Source organism: Sminthopsis crassicaudata, chromosome 2 (assembly GCF_048593235.1).
Source record: "Sminthopsis crassicaudata isolate SCR6 chromosome 2, ASM4859323v1, whole genome shotgun sequence".
NCBI classification, from domain to species: Eukaryota; Metazoa; Chordata; class Mammalia; order Dasyuromorphia; family Dasyuridae; genus Sminthopsis; species Sminthopsis crassicaudata.
Genome location: NC_133618.1, coordinates 157,375,046 through 157,395,676, shown reverse-complemented (window position 1 = coordinate 157,395,676; position 20,631 = coordinate 157,375,046). Strand labels below are relative to the sequence as shown.

General features: G+C 32.1%; 1 protein-coding gene across 4 annotated transcripts in view; it reads left to right on the top strand.

The window, feature by feature from the left end:
• KIZ (kizuna centrosomal protein) overlaps positions 1-20,631 on the top strand; it is a 213,162-nt gene that overhangs the window by 182,638 nt on the left and 9,893 nt on the right. For all 4 annotated transcript variants that reach the window (XM_074287740.1, XM_074287741.1, XM_074287743.1 and 1 more), the window contains 2 exons: positions 11,685-11,798; positions 14,818-14,914. In XM_074287740.1, the coding sequence (XP_074143841.1) occupies positions 11,685-11,798; positions 14,818-14,914 (211 nt within the window). The remainder of the gene's footprint in view (positions 1-11,684; positions 11,799-14,817; positions 14,915-20,631) is intronic.

The window sequence follows — 20,631 nt, the reverse complement described above, 5'->3', positions numbered from 1 at the left end:
ACACACACACACATTCACATTCACATTCACATCTGATTCTAGCAAGAATCTTGTCAACTAGATGTTATAGATATTATGATACCCATTTAAAGAGATGAGGAAATTGAGGCTTGGAGAGGCTAAATGACTTAACCAGAGTTCCATATTTAACAAGTATTGAAGGCACAATTTAAATCCAGATCTTCCTGATGTCAAGTCCAGTTTTCTATCCATTATGCCACAGTAATTTTAATATAGTTTTATGCTTTAGCTTGTTTGTTCTTTTACAGTTACTTTCATTCCTAAGTGATTATGTTTATTTTTAGTTTGTATATAATTTACATTCATTGTACTTTTGTGTGATTTGGTCCCCACATTAGGGAATTAGTCACTGGTCATTAGTTAGGCTAAGTAAATTGCCAAGTCCCTGAGTAAATCAATCCCTGTGTTTTTTATATACATTTTATATAAGAAAAATATGACTAAAAAACCCTTTTTGAATTGCTTTAAAGGGAAAGAAGTATCACAATAAAGCACATGCCCCCAGAGAAATGGGTAAGGGAGAAAAATGAGAAGATTGGGCATCTGACTTCAGAATTGTTGATTATATATACATGTTTATCTCAGGTTTTATTTAAAATCAAGTTACAGGTACTAAGATCTCCATTTCCATTCCTTACTGCTATAGCAAAATAAAAAGCAGAGTTTGGGCTATTACCCTAGGGGTAACTTTGTCTCCTACTCTTAAAACAAACTTAGCTATAGAGGGAAAAAAAAAATCTCTTCCCTTTGTGAACACAATTAATGATTTTTTTAGGGAAGGTATTTACTGATCTATAATAAAGATGTCACTATATATCTAAATAGAATCTTATGATACTTAGACAATCTCTACCCTGAAATTTCCAGTAAGTTTTTTAAGAAAACCTTGAAGAAATTATCACCAAAGCTGATGAAATATCTACTCTAGCTTCTGATAAACATTTGTGAAGACAGAAATTGTTCTCTTTCAAATATTCATCAAATGTTTAAAGACACTCTAAGCTTTCTGGACCATAAGCAACATATTTTATTATTCCTAAGAATAGATTCTTAGAGCTAAAAGGGACCTCAGAGATTATACAATCAAATCTATACCTGAACAATAATTTACTCTTCAATATTCTTAGTAGGCAGTCTTCATTTGAAGATCTCTAGTAATAAGGAAATCACTGCTTTCTAAGACAGCTCATTCTACTTTTGATAAATTTAATTTTTAGGTAATTTTCCCTTATATTCAGCTAACACCTACCTCTGAAACTTCTTTTCATTGCTCCACATTTATGCCTTCTTGTTCAAAGCAAGTAAATTTAATCCTTCTTAGTACATATGACAGCTCTTCAGATACTTGGAGATCGCTATTTTGTCTACTGTAAGCAAAAGGAGATGAGAAACTATTATGAGGAATATGTAGTCTTTTAGCTAAGCTTAAAAGAATTTGTGGGATTTCAGTTTAACCTATCTTTATCCCAGCCCCCGTTATAGAACTCCCATGCACCTTTTAAATCCCAACTCAAAGATCTCCTTCTACAGAAAAGTTTCTAGAGGAAGCAGGACAGAATTGGAACAAGAACTCAAATAGGGAGGTTAAGCCTAATGTGAAATAGGAATTCCTCTTTGCAAAGAGACAAAAAAAGAAAAATAGGTAATGATACAGAAAAGTTGTGAGGACTGATAGAAGGGAACTGAGTTCACTTTGAACTTAGCCTTCTTAGAAAAGTAAAAGACCAAGTTATCTTCTATGTATTGAGAGTATAGATATGATTGAAGATTTAGGAGAAAAGGTTTTGGAGAAGTATTGAGGATGAAATACAGGGACAAAAGAAATGGGAAAGAATACTTAGTAAGGTAGGTGATGTGGTATTAAATTAGATTTTAAAGGGAATCATAGGAATTTCACAGGAAGAATGGGAAGATAGTTGAGACCATCAATTGAAAAACCTACCCATCTCCTTCAAGCCTTAACTGAAATAGTACCTCTTCTTGGTGCCATATCCCTGATTTCTTCTAGACAGAAGCCGTTTCTTCTAGAGAGAAGCCGTTTCTCCTTCCTATGAGTTGTATTCCTTTTATGAAAAATCAGTCCTCACCTTTTTATAGTATATTTATTTGTGTATATGTGCAATTTCCCTTCTTCTAGACTGTAAGCTCCTTGAAAGCAAGTATCTTTCATCTTTGTATCCTCCATAGCACCCTGGAAAGTATTGTGCACATAGCAGGTATTCAGAGTTTGTCACATTGAATTTGGACACACTTTAGTGTATACAGAGGAAATCAACTAGGGGGAAAGTCTAGAAAATCATATCAATATGAAGCAATTAAAGGAGTTAGAATTGTTTAATCTTAAAAAAGAAAAATCTAAGTAGAATACAAAAGAGCTATCTTCAGATACTAGAAAGGCTGTCATGTAGAAGGAATAGAGATAGTCTATATTGTTCCACAGGCAAGGCCTAAAACAAATCAGTAATATTGTAGGAAAATGTTTTTCAGTTCAATATAAGATAACATGTATAAATTAGAAATAAATAATTAACAGTTAGGATTATCTCATAGTGAAAAGGGATGCCTGAGGAAGTGATGAGTTTCAGAATATACTAACTGCCACTCCCTCCCATGTCAAGGAATGGGCATTATGAATGTTCTAGTACCTCATCACTTCCCTGTTTTCATATCTGCCTATCTGACCCAGGGTTTTCAAGAGATTTAAAATTTGGAAACACAACTGTCCATAGTATTACTTTAAGGTATATAAGTCTAAAATTCAGTTACTGATATTCTTTTTTTGGTTTGAAGACTTTTGGGAATCCAAAAGGGATTGGAGAAAACAGGGTGAAACCTGATTGCAAGCCAGGTATTTGAAATTCTCTTTTATAAAAAAGGATTAGATGGACTTTTCAGGTACCTAAAAAGACAAATTTAGATTCAATATAAGGAAAAACTTCTCAACATTTATAGCAGTTCAAAAAAAGAATGTACTGGCCAATGAGATAAAGAGTTTGCTCCCTCTGGAGGCGTTAATGCAAAAGAAGATTCTTGTTCAGGGGTTATTTGGACTAAATGGTCTCCAAAATCCTTCCAGCTCTGATATTCTGTAATTTGGGATTTCTTTATATATATGAAAAATTTGAGATATAATCTGTTGTTCAGATACAATTAATGATTTCCTCATGTCAAACCTATTATTATTATTATTATAATCATAGTTCTGTATTTAGTCTACTTTTGCAGGGATGCTACATTTTATTTACAGTCCACTATTTGAAGTTTTGGAAATAGTGAAAGAATGATTAATTCATCAAAATTTATTAAATACAAGGCATTATTCTTGGTACTAAGGACTGAAAGATGGAAAAATAGCATAGCCTCCTTTTCAAGGAGATTGCAGGGTACAAATCAGAAGAGCTCAATGGCACAGCAAGATGGTCCACTGATAAGTTGTATAAGGGATGTAACTTAAGGATCATTGTGTGTCATGCAGAACAGTCTTCTTGGAACCAATGCCTTTCTTTTAGTCCTAGAGCAATTAGTAATGGGTAAAAGTTTCCAAATGAAAATTATAGAAGAAAAGTATACTTTATCAGATAATGTTATATTTGTATCATCTTATTTCGTCAATTCCCTTAAAATAAGGACAATCTTGTGCACATTTAAAACTTTGAAACCATGTCCCAAGTAGTAGAATAATCAGAAAATGTTTTGCTGAGACAGTTTCAACAGGATTAATGAAATTCTTATCAAGCTGATGAAAGCCTCCTTTGAATCATTTTTTTACATTAAAATTTTTATTTGTGGTCACAATTTGACTTTGAGTAAGTGAACTTGAATGACTGATTCTAGCAACTGATTCAGTCTCTATTAAGTTTCATCAAGATAAAGAAGTATTAAGGATTTCTTTATAATCTCCCTAAAGTTAAGGTCAGAGTTCTACCTAAATCACTCATTCATCCTGCCAACATTTTTCCCGCTCCACGTGCCCATCCTGGCAAAGCCCTTCTCGGTAAGCTTGATGTGAAAAGGGCCCTCAGCTTTTATCTTGAGAGGATTAATCCTCTGAGAATGTCCATTCAGTTTCTTTTTCTTTGACACTGACTCATTTGGTCAAGCTGTGTTGAAAGTGGTTCCCTGACTATGCCATTTCTCCTTGTTATTCTTTGATGAGTCTACATAGTCAAGGTCATATTAGAGTATGTTAGTTCAGAAGCTTTTCTGTACATCAGATTCAGAAGGGCACCACTTGGAGTTTTGTGTAATATCTTGGAAAACATTTTGCTTGGATTTGTTATCACATATGAGAAGGACTTGAAATGTGCAATTTTGAAATAGAGCGAATCTTGGAAAAGGGAGTTTTTTTAGTTAACAGAAGTCTACCCATGATAATATTTATCTTTATTTCTTGCTCACTTTCATAGGGCAAAATAAATCACTTTTTCCTTTATAGGTAAGGGAACTTCTCGTTGTGGTACATAGTCAAAACTCTTTTTGGTCTCCCTCTGTCTTCTATTAATCCGCAGGCTAATATGGACCAGTAGATGTGAACTTATGCATTATCAAACAAATTTTACTGTCTTTGATTATATTCCCTTTGTCAGACTTCTATAGTTTACATGCAACAGACTTTAAGCTTCAGGGGCCAAGTGATCTATCTACGTTTTGGCATTACTTTAGGTCTTTATAAAATATGTAGAGATGGAGCACTGAGTCCAGAATCAGGGAATCAGGCAGACTTGATTTCAAATATACATCCTTACTTCAAATACTTGAGCAAGTCACTTAATTTGTGTTTGTTTTAGTTTCTTCATCTGTAAATGGGGATAATGATTGGGAATAATAATAGCACCTACCTCCTGGGATGTTGTGAGGATCAAATGAGAAAATATTAAAGCACTTAGCACAATGTCTAATAAGCTCTATTACATAAACTATTATAGCCATCATCATAATTATAATTTAGTACATTTCATATATATGTGTGTGTTTAAAAGTATTTAAGCAGGTGTACATTTGCATGTAAAAGAGAATAGCAAATGAGAAATTGTGGTTTTTCTAGCTCCTCTTCTTGATACCTTCTTTCTTAGCTCTCTTTATTCAGCACATATTCTGAATGCCTATCCCTAGTCTTCTCTACTTTACAAAAATACATATGCAAAAATATTCCCAGTAATCCTTCACCATCATGCAAAAAACCAAAACCAAAACAAAAACAAAAACAGATTAAGTAGAAGAGGTTTACTTAAGTAGGAGAGTTTTGCTTAATTTTCTGTTGTGGCATTTTCCTCTACCAAATTTTTGGGTGGTTTTGTTTTGTTATAAGACTAAATCTTAATACAGACTTAACTAAACAGGTCTAAAATAAAACATGATCCACATATTTTGGAGGTATTTTCATTCAAACTAAGTTAATATTCTACTACTTTTTGGAAATAACTGTCATGTCTCATTTTTTAAAGATTTGGTAATTTTCTGAAAATTAGAATTTATCATAATAATTTAAAGCTATTCAAGTCAGGAGCATGAGTTCTAAAAACAGAAAACAGGACATCTACTCATAAGAAATCATTTAGTTCTGTGTCCCTTAGTTTTTAAGGATTTGATCTCACAATCCTAGAATGGCTGTTATCTTGATAATTTCTGGTTGATAATGGAAACTTTAATGTCTGATCATATTCCTTATTATTATTTCCTAGTTTGGGACAGTGTAGAATCAAACTTTACACTCTATTCCAATCTTCTCTCCCTAGCCACATAGAGCTTAAAGGTTGCTTAAACTTCATTTGTAGCATGTATTTCTCAGTGTTAGCATGCTAAAGAACTTTTATAAGTTTTTGAAAGGGAATCTTATTATGAGAGTCCCAGGATAAAACTTGAATAAAATTTCTACATAAATTTAAATAATGCTTAAAGATTCAAGAAATGATGAAGACAGAATTATCCCACAGTTTTTACTATATATTTTTTTCTATATCCCTATTCTGAAAATGTGGAATTATTTTACGTAATTTAATTTGAAGTTCTCTTAGATTTCATATTACCATAACAAAACAAAGCCTGTTCTTTCTTTTTCTTTTTAAAAAACATTTTATTGATATTTTCTGTTTTGTACATTACCATAGTATCTCATGTATCTTTCCTTCTTCTCAACCATGAAAACCATCCCAAATGACAAATAGCATTTGTTAGGAAGGAAAAGTATTCTCCCTTTGAATTCATATGGTTCAGGATTTAGTTTTGTTTTTCAATTTGATAGTTTCTTTATAGCTAGATCTATTTCCTTGCCTAGGTTAAGATTTCTATCTGATCTTCTGATAGTGTGTATATTTTATACTTTTTTAACCTATCCCTCTTTCTTCTGTGGTCTGATTTTTAGTAGCATATAACTGTCACAATTTATTGATAGACCTAAAAAGTCCAAAAACATGTACAAAGTATAACACTGGTGGACCTCCCACCTTGACAAAGGGGGCATTCTGGGAATGTCTTCTCCTTTTTCTTCATTTGATTCCCAATTGATCATTATAATTTTGTTCCATTTGCTTTTGATTTTTTGATGTTACTGCTCTTTCCATCTACATTGTTGTAGTTATTACTACATATATTACACACACACACATATATGTATGTATATATATATATATGAAATGTATTAAACAATAATAATTATCTTGATGGCTTTAATAGTTTATGTAATAGAGCTTACTAAGAATTGTGCTAAGTGCTTACTTTGCTCTGCATCACTTCATATAGATTTTTCCATGCTTCTCTATGTTTATCCCATTTCACTTCTTATAGCACAGTAATATTTTATTATAATCATGTTCCACAGCTTGTTTGTTTTCAGTTGTAATTAATCAAAGTTAAATGCTGTTGATTTTTGAGGATTTATTTTGTAACCTGAATTGTCACAATTAGTACCTTTGCTAATTCCCTAGGGTTTTCCAAGTAAATCATCATATCATCAATGAAGAGACATAGTTTTATCTCCCCTTAATTATTTTCTCTGGTCTTGTTACTATTGTTAGCATTTCCAGAACCATATCTAATAACAGTGGTTCAATACTATATTTATTGGAAAAGATTCTAGTATATCCTCATCTCATTTGATCCTTATTTTTGGTTTTAGATGGATTTTTAAAAATATCCCTTTATACCTATTCTTTATAGGGTTTTTAGCATAAAATAGTTTTGTACTTCATCAAAGCTTTTTTTCTGCATATAGTGAGATAATCGTGATATTGGACATTCTAGTTTTGAATTTGATTATTTATGTTGATTATTTCCCTAATATTAAATCATCCTTGCATATCTAATATAAATTGCTGTAATTTGTTTGATAGGATTTAATTTAATTTTTTTAGCAATTATTAATTATATTAACCCATAGTTTTCTTTCTGCTTTTATTTTTCCCTGATTAAGGTATTAGGATTATAATTGTTTTATAAAAGGATTCTGATAGGATTTATTTTCAATTTTGTAGGATAATTTGTGATATATGGGTACTGTCCTTTAATTTTTTTTTTTCTTTGATAGTTCCTTTATAATTAGAGCTATGTATTTCCCTTACTGAGATTAGGATACTTAAGATCTCTATCTGGCCTTCTGATAGTTTGAGTATTTTATAGTGTTAAAATTATTTTATTTCTTTTTGTTCTCAAATTTGGCATCATTTAATTGTGCAGAATATGTTCTAATTATTCTTTTTATTTCTTCTGACTGCTGTAATTTTATTCATTTGATTTTTCTGCTTTCTTTAGATCAGATATGCTTAGGCTTTATCAATTTTATTAATCTTTTTCAAAGAACTGGCTTTTAGTATTATTTATCATTTCTTTGGGATTTTTTGTTTCCAATTTATTTCCCTTTTAATTCTTAATATCTCCTCTCTTGTACTTATTTTAGATTTGTTGGATTTTTTAATTTTTTAATGCATATTCAGTTCATTAATCGTTTCTTTTTATATTTTTGTTAAGGTGTGATTGTAAAGATCTGATTTTTCCCCTGAGAAATGCTTTAGTAATTTTGATATCTTTTTTCATTATTATTTTGTTTTACATAGTGTTTCTATGACTTGCTTTTTGATGCAAATAAGATTTCATCATTAAGTCTCCGTTTAAATCTGTATTTTTTGTTTGTGGCCTGTATTCTTCATTATGGCCCACAAAAGATGTATTGATCGTTTCTGTCTTTATGGGTGTGTGTGTGTGTGTATGTGTGTGTGTGTGTTTATAATATCTCTGTGACCATATACCATGGTCAATTTTTGTAAAAATTCCACATGGTGCAAAGAAGTATGTATGGTCTTTGTTTTGCCATTTAGAAGATACCATAAATCTTTTAACTTGAGTTTCTCTAGAAATTTATTCCATGTTTTCCCTTTCATTTGTCTTTCTGTTAGACTTATCCAAAACTGATAGAGGAATATTGTGAATTCTGTCACTATTGTGTAACTGTATATATCTTGAAGTTCAGATAATGTATCCTTTATGAATTTGGATGCTAAGGCATTTATTTGCAATACATAAAGTTTAATTCTGATATTGGTTTGTTGTCTCCTTTCAGCATGACATAGTTTCTTTGTTTATCCATTTTTATTTTTTGCATTTTTTGTTTCATCTGTTAGCTAAGCAACTCCTGCTTTTTTTTTATTCACTTGATACATAGCAAGGTTGTTGTTTCATTTTTTTTTCATCTCCTCATTTTCATTTTATGTATGTCTTTGGTTTTTTATGTTGTTGAGTTGTTTTGTTTTTTTGAAAGCAACAGATTATAAAATGAGTGGCCTGCTTCTTAATTTTTTTGTGTAATATCTTGATAATTTGCAGACCCTCAAAGAATAATAAAGTAATGGAGATGGTGAAGCAATAATGTGGAGAAATGTGGAAGATGATAGTTCATGGATATGAAGGAAGGGGATTTAGAGTACTGTTATACAGAATAAAGGTGATATAGCAAAAGGGAGGAAGTAAAAAAGATAGGAAAGTAGGGACAGAATATTTCATTGAAAAAGTGCTGGACTTTTAGAGAATTTGGACTTGAATTTAAATCCCTATTCTGCACTTACTCCCTTATGTCAAGTACTTATTTCCTATCATGCAAATCATGCCTCCTCTCTAGCCTCAGTGTCTTTTTATGTAAAACAAGATTAGGCTCAGTGATCCCTAAAATTCCTTTTAGCTCTTAATTTATGATCCTATGACTATCTTCTTTCCTAAAAATAGTATATGGCATATGATTTTAATATTAAAACATTTTTAATTTTAAAGAGATATTAAAAAAAATTTACAGTGCCCATGAAATAATTGTGGAGCACCTAAAGATGTGTCACATTTGAGGTCAGGAATCACTGTTTTTACATTTATGTGATTTATGTGGAACATAAAATCTTAAAGTATGACATCCAATTTTTTATTTTAGTTACACTCAAATAGTATAGCATTTCATATCATCTCACTGTTTTGATGTTGGATCTTTTAGTATAAAACAGAAGAAAATATTCTAAAAATTTTCCCATAAACATTTAAATTTCTCATCCTTACTTTATATTTGTTGTATTCACTTTTATATTTGTATCTTTACAATAAATGCTTATTTATAGTAAGGGCAGCACATTGCTTACTGAAGCCCTTAATTGCTTTTCCCAGAAACCTTTGTGAGGCAACTTTACTTTTATCTCCATTTTGCAAACAAACAAACAAAAAATCAGAATTAAAAGGCATACAAAGAAAAGGGTAACAGAATAAGCACTTATCAATACCTATCATGTGCCGGACTATACTAAGGAGTTTTTTTTTTTTACAAATATCATTTCATTTGCTCTCCATGACTCTGAAATGAATGTGCAGTTATCCTCATTTTACCATTCAAGAAACTGATACAAGCAGAGTTTAAATCATTTGCTCAGAGTTATAGAGGTAGAAAGTGTTTAAGGCCTTATTTGAACTCAGGTCTTCCTGATACTAAGCTTGGTACTTGGTGCACTGTGGCTCCTTCTGGCTGCCTCAAAAAAAAAAAAAAAAAAAAAAAAAGGCTCAATATAGCAAATCAGAGCGAGAACCAGTCCTATTATCTTGTTATCTTGTTCCTCTCATATAGATACTTGGGCTTTTTCACTGTCCCATAAATAAACAAACAAACAAAAAACAAAAGTGAATGTTCTCGAACATCAGAACTTATGTTCCCTTGTAGCTTGATCTTACAGTTATCACTTAGACTGGATAGAAATTTCCACTTGCCATACTGTTTACTCTATCCATGCCATATTCTTGTCAGGTAGGTGTTGTGGTGGATAGAATAATAGACTTGGAGTCAGGAAGATGTGATTTCAAATCTTGCCTCAAAAATTTAACAGTATTTATTGCAAGGATCAAATTAAACAAAGAACTTTGCAAGTCTTAAAATGTTCTATGACCATATATGGCTATAATGTTGGGAGAAGGGAAAAGAATAAACATTTATATAGTAATTACCATGTGGTACTATTACTAAGTATTGTGCTAAATGTTTTACAAATATTATTTCATTTGATCCTCACAATGACCCTGGGAGGTAAGTGCTATTGTACCCATTGTATAGCTGAGGATACTGATACAGAGATTAAGTCACTTGGCCTGGATTACACAGCTAATAAGTGTCTGAGAACTGATGTGAACTCCACTTTGCTGTCTAGTTGCTTCAATTGTTATTAACTTATTAACTGTGATTGCCATTGTTATCACCCAGACCGCAAGGTGGCTAAATGATACCATTGAGAGTACCAAGACTGGAATCAGGGAGACCTGAGTTCAAATCTGGCTTCAGACATTTCTCAGCTGTGTGATCCTGGACAAGTTACTTTATCCTGTTTGCCTTCATCTGTCTTCTCATCTGTAAAATGATCTAGAGGAGGAATGGCAACCATCCAATTACTTTGCCAAGAATATTCCATATGGAGTCACAGAGTTAAACAACTGAAACAACTGAACAATAACCACCATTACCCATACCCCACTCAAATCATATATTAGCAATATGATATGGCTTCATTCATAGATCTTCAATGAGTCAACAAGTATTTTTTGTGCATTTACCTTGTCATTGTGCCAAGCACTGGAACTAGAAAGAAAGGTAAAAATCTGGTTCCTGCCCCAAACTCAGATTAAAAGGTAACTAAAAACATTCCAAAGTACCTTTGAAACTTGTGAGAACATTACTCTCTTTTCTGACTTTTTTATTTCTGCTGAAAGGACTGGAGTAGAAGGGGAAGTACCAGCTTGATTGCAGTCCTATCTTCAGAACCACTGAGAGAAATTGATAAACATTGGGCTTCTTAACTATTCTCATATATCTACTTTTAAAAGGTTATAATATTCAAATCCATTGGATTTAATCAGGTTTTTTTACCCTGATTATTACACAGAATTCATACATTAAGAAATATATGTTTATATGCATCATTTAAAGGCTTAACCTTCTGGTATGGCATCTCATTTTCTGCTTTTTATATTTGTTTCTATCTAGCATTAAAGGCTACAAGAGTACATTCTTAAATTCAACCATTTTAAAAATAAAAGGAATTGAAAGCCTTCGTAAATTTAACTCTGTATAAAAAAAAAGAAATTCTTTAGCAAAATTAAAAGAAAACATCTTTCTGGACAAGAAAGTTTTCAGTGTTTTTCATGTTTTACTTTTGCAGAAACAAAAGCATATCAATTATTGAAGCAGTCCACATTACAGGATAATAAAAATCAAACTGAAGAACATTACCAAAAGGAAAAAAAGGGAGCTGTGTCTAAATTGCAATTGACTGGTAAGTTATAGGGAAGTGCATTCATTCTTTCAAGCCTGACAGACTATAGTAGTAATTTGTTCATTATCAATTAGTTATTTGTCAACCAATCAACAAATATTTCATTATTGTATACTATATGTTAAACACTGTGCCAGGGTTTCAAAGACAAAAACAAACTATTTCTTGACCTCAGGAAATTTACTTTCTAACACATGAGAACACACACACACACATATGCATATATCTACATGAACATAAAAACCATATTCAACATGAATATAGAATAATTTTAGTAAGGTGAACAGCAGTAGCTTTGAGGTTCAGGAAACACTTCCTGGATAAGGTGACATATGACGAGAGTCTTGAAGAAAACTTAAGAAGAATGAGAAGAAAATAAATTTCAGATCTTGAAAGCCATAAGTTCCAAAACAGAAAGGAAGTAGATAAGAGGACCACATAATCATAGAAATGGAATTAAAGAAGTTTCTAGACCTAGAAATGTCCTTATCAATCATATAATCCAACGGTTCTTAACTTGGTGTTTATAGACTCCAAAAAGGCCCATGGACAGATTTCAGAGGAATCCATGAACTTGATTGGGGGGAAAAAATTATACTTTTGTTTTGACTAATCTATAATCCAAATTTAGCATTTTCTTCCATTATGAATATTGACAACAAACCATAGTACTATTAGCAGTACCATTCCTCTGATTTTTTTCACCAATAAAAATCACAGATTTGTTTTCTTTCAAGTTATAGGTGTTGCCTTTTCTCTAAAATTACTTCCCTTTTACCTCTTTACCTTTATCTTGAACTTGAATTTTTATCATGAATCTTGAATCATGTAGTTGTGTGCTTATTCTTTCCCCTATTAAATAAAATTGAACTTCCCCAACACAGCCCCTTGAACATAGTATGTACTTAATACAGAATTATTGACCAATTGAATATCTTTTACACTCATCACTCCTTCAAAATTACTGCCATATTAAGCCTACCACTAAATGTAATCACAGTTTTCCTGTCTACAGATGCTTATATAACATAGCTGGCCAGCTGTTATCTGTCCATAGCACCAGAATGCCATAGGCATCCATAACATAAAAAAAGGTTAAGACCTCTGATTTTGTAACATCCTCATTTTTTAGCTGGAGAAGCTGAAGAATGAGATAAAGTGACTTTCCCAAAAATCCACAGCTATTCTGTAACAGAAATAGATCTCTTAACTCTTTTTGTATAAACTTTATTTTGGAACTGGGAAAAACTTTCATGAAATGATACAGAATGAAGTGAGGAGAACTAGAAGAACAATTTATATTATAAGATTTAAATGGTTAAATTTTTTTAAAATAATAAGTGATCAATAAATGGTCAGTGAACAACTATGATTCCAGAGGACTGATGATAAAGCATGCTTCCCACTTCCTGACCAAAAAAAAAAAAAAAAAAGACATATGCAAAATGAAACACATTTTTGAACATAGCCAATATTAGTTGCTTCACTATGCTTATTTGTTATGAGGGTTTTGTTTGTTTTTTTCTAGTGGGAAGGAGGGGAGAAATAAATTGTTGATAATTGGAAAAAAAAACTTAGTTTAAAAAACATTTATTTTGTGTACAAAATTGGCCAGGTTTAAGATATGAATTACTATCTAGAATTGTTATACTATCTGAGTCATGTTTTAAATATTTTAATACTATTCAATATATGGCAGAGCAGTAGTAGGTGACTACTCTAAAGTAAACTAATTTACATGCCCATGATTAAATACTGCATTGAATTTAGAGGGGCATATAAAATAAATTTAGTCTCCAAACTGGCTAAGTTATTTTCTCCATTTTACCACACTGTATTTTTGACAATAATTTCTTACATCAAGATTCTAAAAGTGATTCAGATTTAGTGTGTGTTAATGGAGTTATGATCTTTATATCTTCCTATTCATCTCTTTTAACTGTAAAAAATAAGCTTTTCTCATCATATTTTTTAAGTAAAGTAGTGACCTGAAGAAAGAAAAAGAATAGATTTTTGTTGGGGGAAAAGGAGAGAATATGTGTCTTTGTGCTGATTGCTTTATATGATGTCGAGAAATCTTAACTAATAAAGTTTCCAGCCTTCAATGTCTTTGATTTTCTTTGCTTTGCTCTTAGACTAGTTATGTGACTAATACCTTATGCCTTAGTGTCCCTTCTCAGTAAATGGTTCATTAAATGTTTTTGATACTGGTTATTTGCTTGACATCTACAAATTTTCATTATAACTGTTTTACTATTGAAGTTAAAACGGACTAAGCTTGTAGACTAGGCAGATTAGAAATTTAACAGATTCTTTTCTCAAAGAGACCTCTCTTTGGAATCTATTCTTAGCAATTAGCTGTTAGGAGCAAAACTAGGTAGCAAAAACATATAGAAAAGAGGATCATAAAGATGCAGGAGTCAAGGATTCCGTCCACAGGCTAGGAGCACCATGGTGACAGTTCACCAGACTCCTGGGAAAAGACTGACTTTTATATTGCCCGGCAGTGACCTTTCAGACTGGTTAAGGAGTGTCCTTGGTGGATTTCAGTGGGAATTGCATTTTGTTATTCTCAACTGGAAAGATAGGAGATTTAGCATTGAGGTTTGAGGGTGAATGACATAGGTAGTTTAGTCTAAGAAAGTCGGTAGTTTTCCAAGTCTGACTCAATATCATTTATTGTGGCAAATGATCCCTGGCCATGTATCATAAAACTTATTTATTATGCATTGATATAAAACATTCATAAGGCTTCTCTAGTCATTTATCATCATTCAAACTAGAACATTTATGGCTATTTTATTCTCCCCGTATTGTTGCTTTGTCTAAGTATCACTACCTACAGATATTCTGCCATGTGCTTTTTCCAGTGTATGAAGGTTCTTTTTTTTGTGTGCCTGAGCAATCTCTTCTTCTCTTGACAGTGTTCCCAAAGTTATTGTGTGTTCTTTTTTATTCATCTCATTTCATTGTTGAGGATCAACTAAATGTTTACATTTAGCAATTTTGCTTATCACAGGCTTGAATATTGGCAGCAGTACTTTGAAGACAAAGACAAGTAACGAAATCGATTCAGAAGCTAGTTTTTCATCTAGTGAAGGAAGTCCTTTGTCAAGGTAAAGTCATGAAAAGCATTACATTTTTTGAAAGGCTTTAACAAGATGAGAAATGTCATTAGAAAATGAGTAAAACTGACTATATATTATTTTGTTTTGAAATTTGATAAAGGGGTTAAGTTTTGTGGTTTTGTTTATATAAAAATAGCAGCTTAAACTTTAGTACACCTTTGAAAATATTTGCTCCAAAGGCAGGTATTGTTTTGCAGCTGTTGTTTTCTCATTTTAAGACTCAATTGACATCTCAGTGAACCACAAATTAGCGTGTACAGCTGCTCGCAGTAGGGCTACTTAGAAACCAGACAATGGAAGTTGTCAGAAAAAGGGCAGATATAGAATATAAAGTCTTGAAAAAATAAAGGGATGCATTTCTTCTTCTAGAGGCTTCTGAGATATAAACTAGTCATAGTCAGATACTCATTTTTGTATTCCTTTTTTAAAAGTCTTTAGTACTAGATAATACTTTTATCTGTCTTTTGCTTTCATATTGAATGCATTTAATTAATTACCTAGTTTTCCTAAAGGACACAATTTATCTTTTTTTATATATGTTAAACAAAACACTTCCAATTCTTATTTTGTTGTTCCCCTGGTTTTTCAATAGTGTAAAATGTTAATCAAGTGCAATAGTCAGGTTACTATAGAAGAATCAGTAGATACCAAAATACTCCTCTGTTTTAGATTAAGTAATTAAGAAGAAATGAGTGCAAAGTCTATATTATACTGCTTTGTTGAGCTAAGTTTACTTTACTTTATTGTGATATTTTGTATTTTTTTATTATATTTGTAATACTGTGCTGTGATTATTTTCAATTTCAATTGACTTGTAAAGTTATTTTTAAACATAAATTTTTGTGTTGTTTCAATTCAAGTAGTCTGTATTTTTTTTTAAATGCATATTCTGAAATCTACTTTTTTCAAATTAAAAGTTTTATTTTAATTTCTATGAAAATATTCACATTTTACTACTTAAGGGTAAGGAAAAACAGGTTGATTTTTTAAAATTGAGTTCTGTTCTTCATAAAAAGGTGACAAATTGCAGTATTCAGATTAGTACTCTGAAATTTTGAGTCTTCATTCATATAATAGAAAATGTGGTTTTTTTTCTGTACAAGTAAGCCTTAATATTCTTTAAGTAGTTTTTTAAAATTGTTTTTTTTTAAATAATGATCCTATAAATTAAAAGCATGGACTTTTCAGAGAAAATATGAAGAGACAGTAAATTCTATAAATACTTAATTAGTTTTACTATTGGAGTAATTTTGCAATTCTTAATTTATAAAGTTATTTTATTCATCGACTCTATTATATACATTGGACAAATTCTTAAACTTGATCTTTATACATGTATTTCAGCAAGTTTTCAAATATGCTTCCAAAGCAATTGAATTTTGGAAGCCAATTTTATGCAATTTTAGTTTTATTTTCTTATGTTGCTGATACCTGCATTTTTGTTGTCTTTTAAGTTGAGGAGAATAAATATTGCATAATAGTTTTTTTCTAAACAAATGGCACCTAATATAATAATTAAATAAAAACTTGGTTTGTTAAGGTTAGTTGATTCTGAGTACTTGACTTTAATTCTATTCTGAGGACATTTGTAAATTCAATATTTAGGTTCTTGTTTTTGTTTTTAAAGAAAAGAAACATGCAATATTGTACTAGAGAGCTCAGGTTGTTGCTTATTTGTGATTGGGACACACTGATATTTCTTCGAGACTTACATTTAAAGATTCCACTTATTGCAGTCACTTCTTGTGCTTTATTGCTTTTACAAGTGGTCTCGAAATCCAGTACTTGAGAATAAACATAACAGTGCAGGACTGCTGTAGTACTTTTAAAAATTCTTCTTTGCTCTATTTTGTCAGTGAGCTGATGAGTGACCTCAAAAAAGACCCTGCTGGACCTAAATAAAAAATGGCTTCCTCTGATGTCCTAGAGACAATAATTATGATGTGCCAGTTAAGCCCAAACTACAGCTGAGGGATTTTACTTTAAAGCAGAGGCTTGGGCGCAAAAATGCATTTATAGCTCTTTGTCTGGCACCTCATTATGTGTGGGCCTGATTCATTAAGTAATTGGTTTGCAGTTGTTTACATGAGTATTAAGGCTTTCTATTCAGCAGCCTTTGAGAGATACATTGTGCAAATGTTGCATGTTATGAATGCGGAATGAGGGGCAGAGGACTAGTCCTATTGGCTACACACTGCACTCTGTTGAAAACCAAGAGAAAGAGATTGGGTGCTGCTTTGCATAGCAATGACTTTCTTAATAAGCTTTACAGATTAATACACACAAGCTATAAAAGATGCAAAGAGATACTCTTAGCACATTTATACATGCTCATTTCATTATTATGGAAGTGGAGATGGGAAGAATTGAGTTCTTTCATAGTCAGTTTTTCAGTGCAATGTCTTCAGTGCATGAGACTTAATAGAATCTGATGTTTATTGTATTATAAATCATGGGGAAGTAGGCAGATCTGCAACAGTTTATTATTAAAGATTCTTTCAATGTAAATCTTTTTCTACTATTGTATTTCCTACAGCAAAATCATTTTGTGGTTGAGTGGGGATGAAAGGCATAATGTACGAAGGAGTGAGTCTTAATAGGAAGCTGCTCTCTGAGTAAAGACCACTTGTTCCCTTTTGTTCGGAGGTGCATGCCAGAGCTTCCTCTTCTCTAACAAACATTGTCTTGTTTTACCTTCACCAGAAAACTATTTTTACTCTCCTGGATTCATTTACTCAACTGAGAATATATTTTAATAGTCTGACATATAACTTAAGTTTAATGGTTGGATAGTGATAACATTTTTTCCAAAAGAAAAGAATGTGCTAATGTAATATAATTGCCTGGGGAAAAGGTATCATAAGTCACGACTGAATCTCACTGGAAGAGCAAGCTGGATGCTATGTGTGTGGCATTTTATAGCCTTGTAGCAACAGAAACAGCCAGTGGAGGTCACTAGCATTCTAGCTAATGCTGTACTGTCTTTCAGTGATTTATTTCTTTTTGTTTGATTGACTTTGTCATTTTTCTGGATTACATGAATATGACCAAGGACTAATAAACCAGCATACCTCATTTTAAAGGTATCTTGTGACTTTATAAAATATATATGTATATGTAATATGCTAATCTTTTTATTTGGCTTAACAAATCAGTATTATCTATAAATTATACCATACAAACTGTTTTTTCTGTGAAAGAATAAATTTTATCTTTTGAAAGGTAAGTAATTCATGAAATCATGCTTATCTTCTTAATTAAGTAAAATTATTTTAGAGAATTGATAACCGGTCGATACTTTTAAAAAGGGGCAGTGTATCTTAGTGTAAATGACCTGGTTAGCCATTGGGGGGCACTCAGACTTTATAAAATTAAAACTGCTTCATGTTTTTGGTTCCTAAGACTAAAAAATATTTTCTAAAATTTGTTGACTTGGGGATGGTGTCCTTTTATAATTCTAACTACAAATGTTATTTATTTCTTTTAAATATTTTCTAAGTAATGACTAAAGAGTCAGGGAATAGGCAAAATGAATAAAATAAGTGTCTTCTATGTGTCAAACATTATGTTGCACTTATTTTAAGATTCATAAAACTGTTTTGGATCTTTCTTTTGCTTATAGCAAGGCATGTTATCCCACATTAAAAATCATTCTAAGCCCTATCCAGTATAAATCTTGTTATGATATATGACACGGTACAAGAGCTTACCTCCTTTCCCCCTATTTGCTATAGACAGGGTGTGGAAATAGGTGTAGAAAAGAATTCTGTTAGAGTTAGAGCTAATAAACATTTATTTAGCAACTACTATGTTTTAGGCATTTTATTAAGTTTATAGAACTATTCTTGCCTTTAAGCAACTCACAGTCTAATGGGAGAGACAACATTTAAAAAGAAATTGAAAAGCCCAGAGTGGAGGGTTGGGAAGATGGAAATTATCTGTCTTATAGCAGCTGTGAGGGGTGGGGGGTTGAACCAAGGAGGTATGAATTTCTGAGTTGATTTCATCTTGCAGAATGATTTCTGGACATGATGAAGTCCAGGAAAGTAACTAGGTGGGAAATGAAAATGATGGGGAAAATTCCAAGTGCCATTTTTAAATGGACAAAGATAAAGAAGGAGATCCTAGATGTCCATCTCCTACCTCTGTAACTAGAAGTGGGGTTTGTCATAGAGATATGAGTTTTCCAGTTGATTTCATCTTGTGGAATGATGATTTTTCTGGAGATGATGGAATCTAGGAAAATAGCTAGATGGGAAATAATTCTACTGAAATGCTAGAGTCTTCAGTGACCCACTGAAAGATATAGATATATCTATATCTTAGATATGTAAATAGAAAGAAAGATATAGAAAGAAAGAAGGAAGGAAGGAAGGAAGGAAGGAAGGAAGGAAGGAAGGAAGGAAGGAAGGAAGGAAGGAAGGAAGGAAGGAAGGAAGGAAAAAAGGAAGGAAAAGATAAGACAAGACCTTAGAAGTTATCTTGTTCAATGCCTTAATTTTATAGATGAGGCAACTGAAATACAGAGTGCTTCAGCAGCTTACCAGAAACCACACAGGGTAAACCCTGCTATTTAAAAATAGCCAAGCCTGGATTAAAATTTTAGATGTGAGATTCCATCATACCGTGTTGCACATTTAAAATTTCATTGTCCCTTATCAAATGTAACTTTCCCAACTTAAAGAAGATTCACATTGCTGATCCATACCACTACAGTGAACTTCATTCCACACCATGATGTCCATCCTCTTTGAAATTGCCATCCCATAAGGTGAATTTCCTCTTAGTAAGAATCCTATTCCCTTGACTCTACTAACTAACTTGGTTATTTGATGTTAAGTCTAATGAGATGAAGGGCAAAGGATCAATTCTGGAATGATCAGTTTTGAACCAAAAAAAAAAAAAATCCTTTTTTCAGTCAACATTTAGCAAATATTTATTGAATCATACTGAAGGTATATAGGATACTAGGATTGGGAGAGGGTATTATTGATCAAGATCAAGATCACTTGAGTTCCCTCAACTCATTTGATAAAATTACAGAAAGTATGCAGCAGGTAATGGCAACAATGAGATGTTAAAGATTTTTCCCATTCAGACTTAAATGGTTGCATTTATATCATATCAAAGGTGAGCCCCTTAAAATTTTTAAGATTTTTTTTTTAATCTTCTAAAGGGTGCTTGAGTAGCTCACCCTTTGATGGATTTTTTTACAGATGGCAATAGTCATGTAAAGCAGTGTCTCCATTTCACTGTTCTTTATGGAAATATAAAAAACTTGCTTCATTTTGAAGAAATGAAATGACTGAATGTTAGGATTACAAGGTGAGAACTCAGGTTGTCTGGACAGTTCTCTGACTCAGAATTCACACCTTTGGCTCGGGCCTTTGAAGGGAGTTTACACCCTTTGATCTTCTGAGGTAGAGTTTACATGTTTAAAAGAAGTTTGCACCTTTAAGAAGTCTGAGTTAAAGAAGCCTTTAAGCCCCTAAGTTCTCACATGCCCCTTTAAAAGGAGCAAGTTCATTGGTTGAAGTTTTTTTCTCACAAGCCCTGTTGAGTTCTCACTACAATCTCTGTAAGGATAAAAGAAGACAACATTGGGCCTGGAGAGTTAGTCTACTCTGGGGAAGAAGAAGAGTCTGGCTGGGAGATTGAGTTGAGACAGAAGATCTCCTCTCAGAGAGCAATCAATGGTTTCTGGA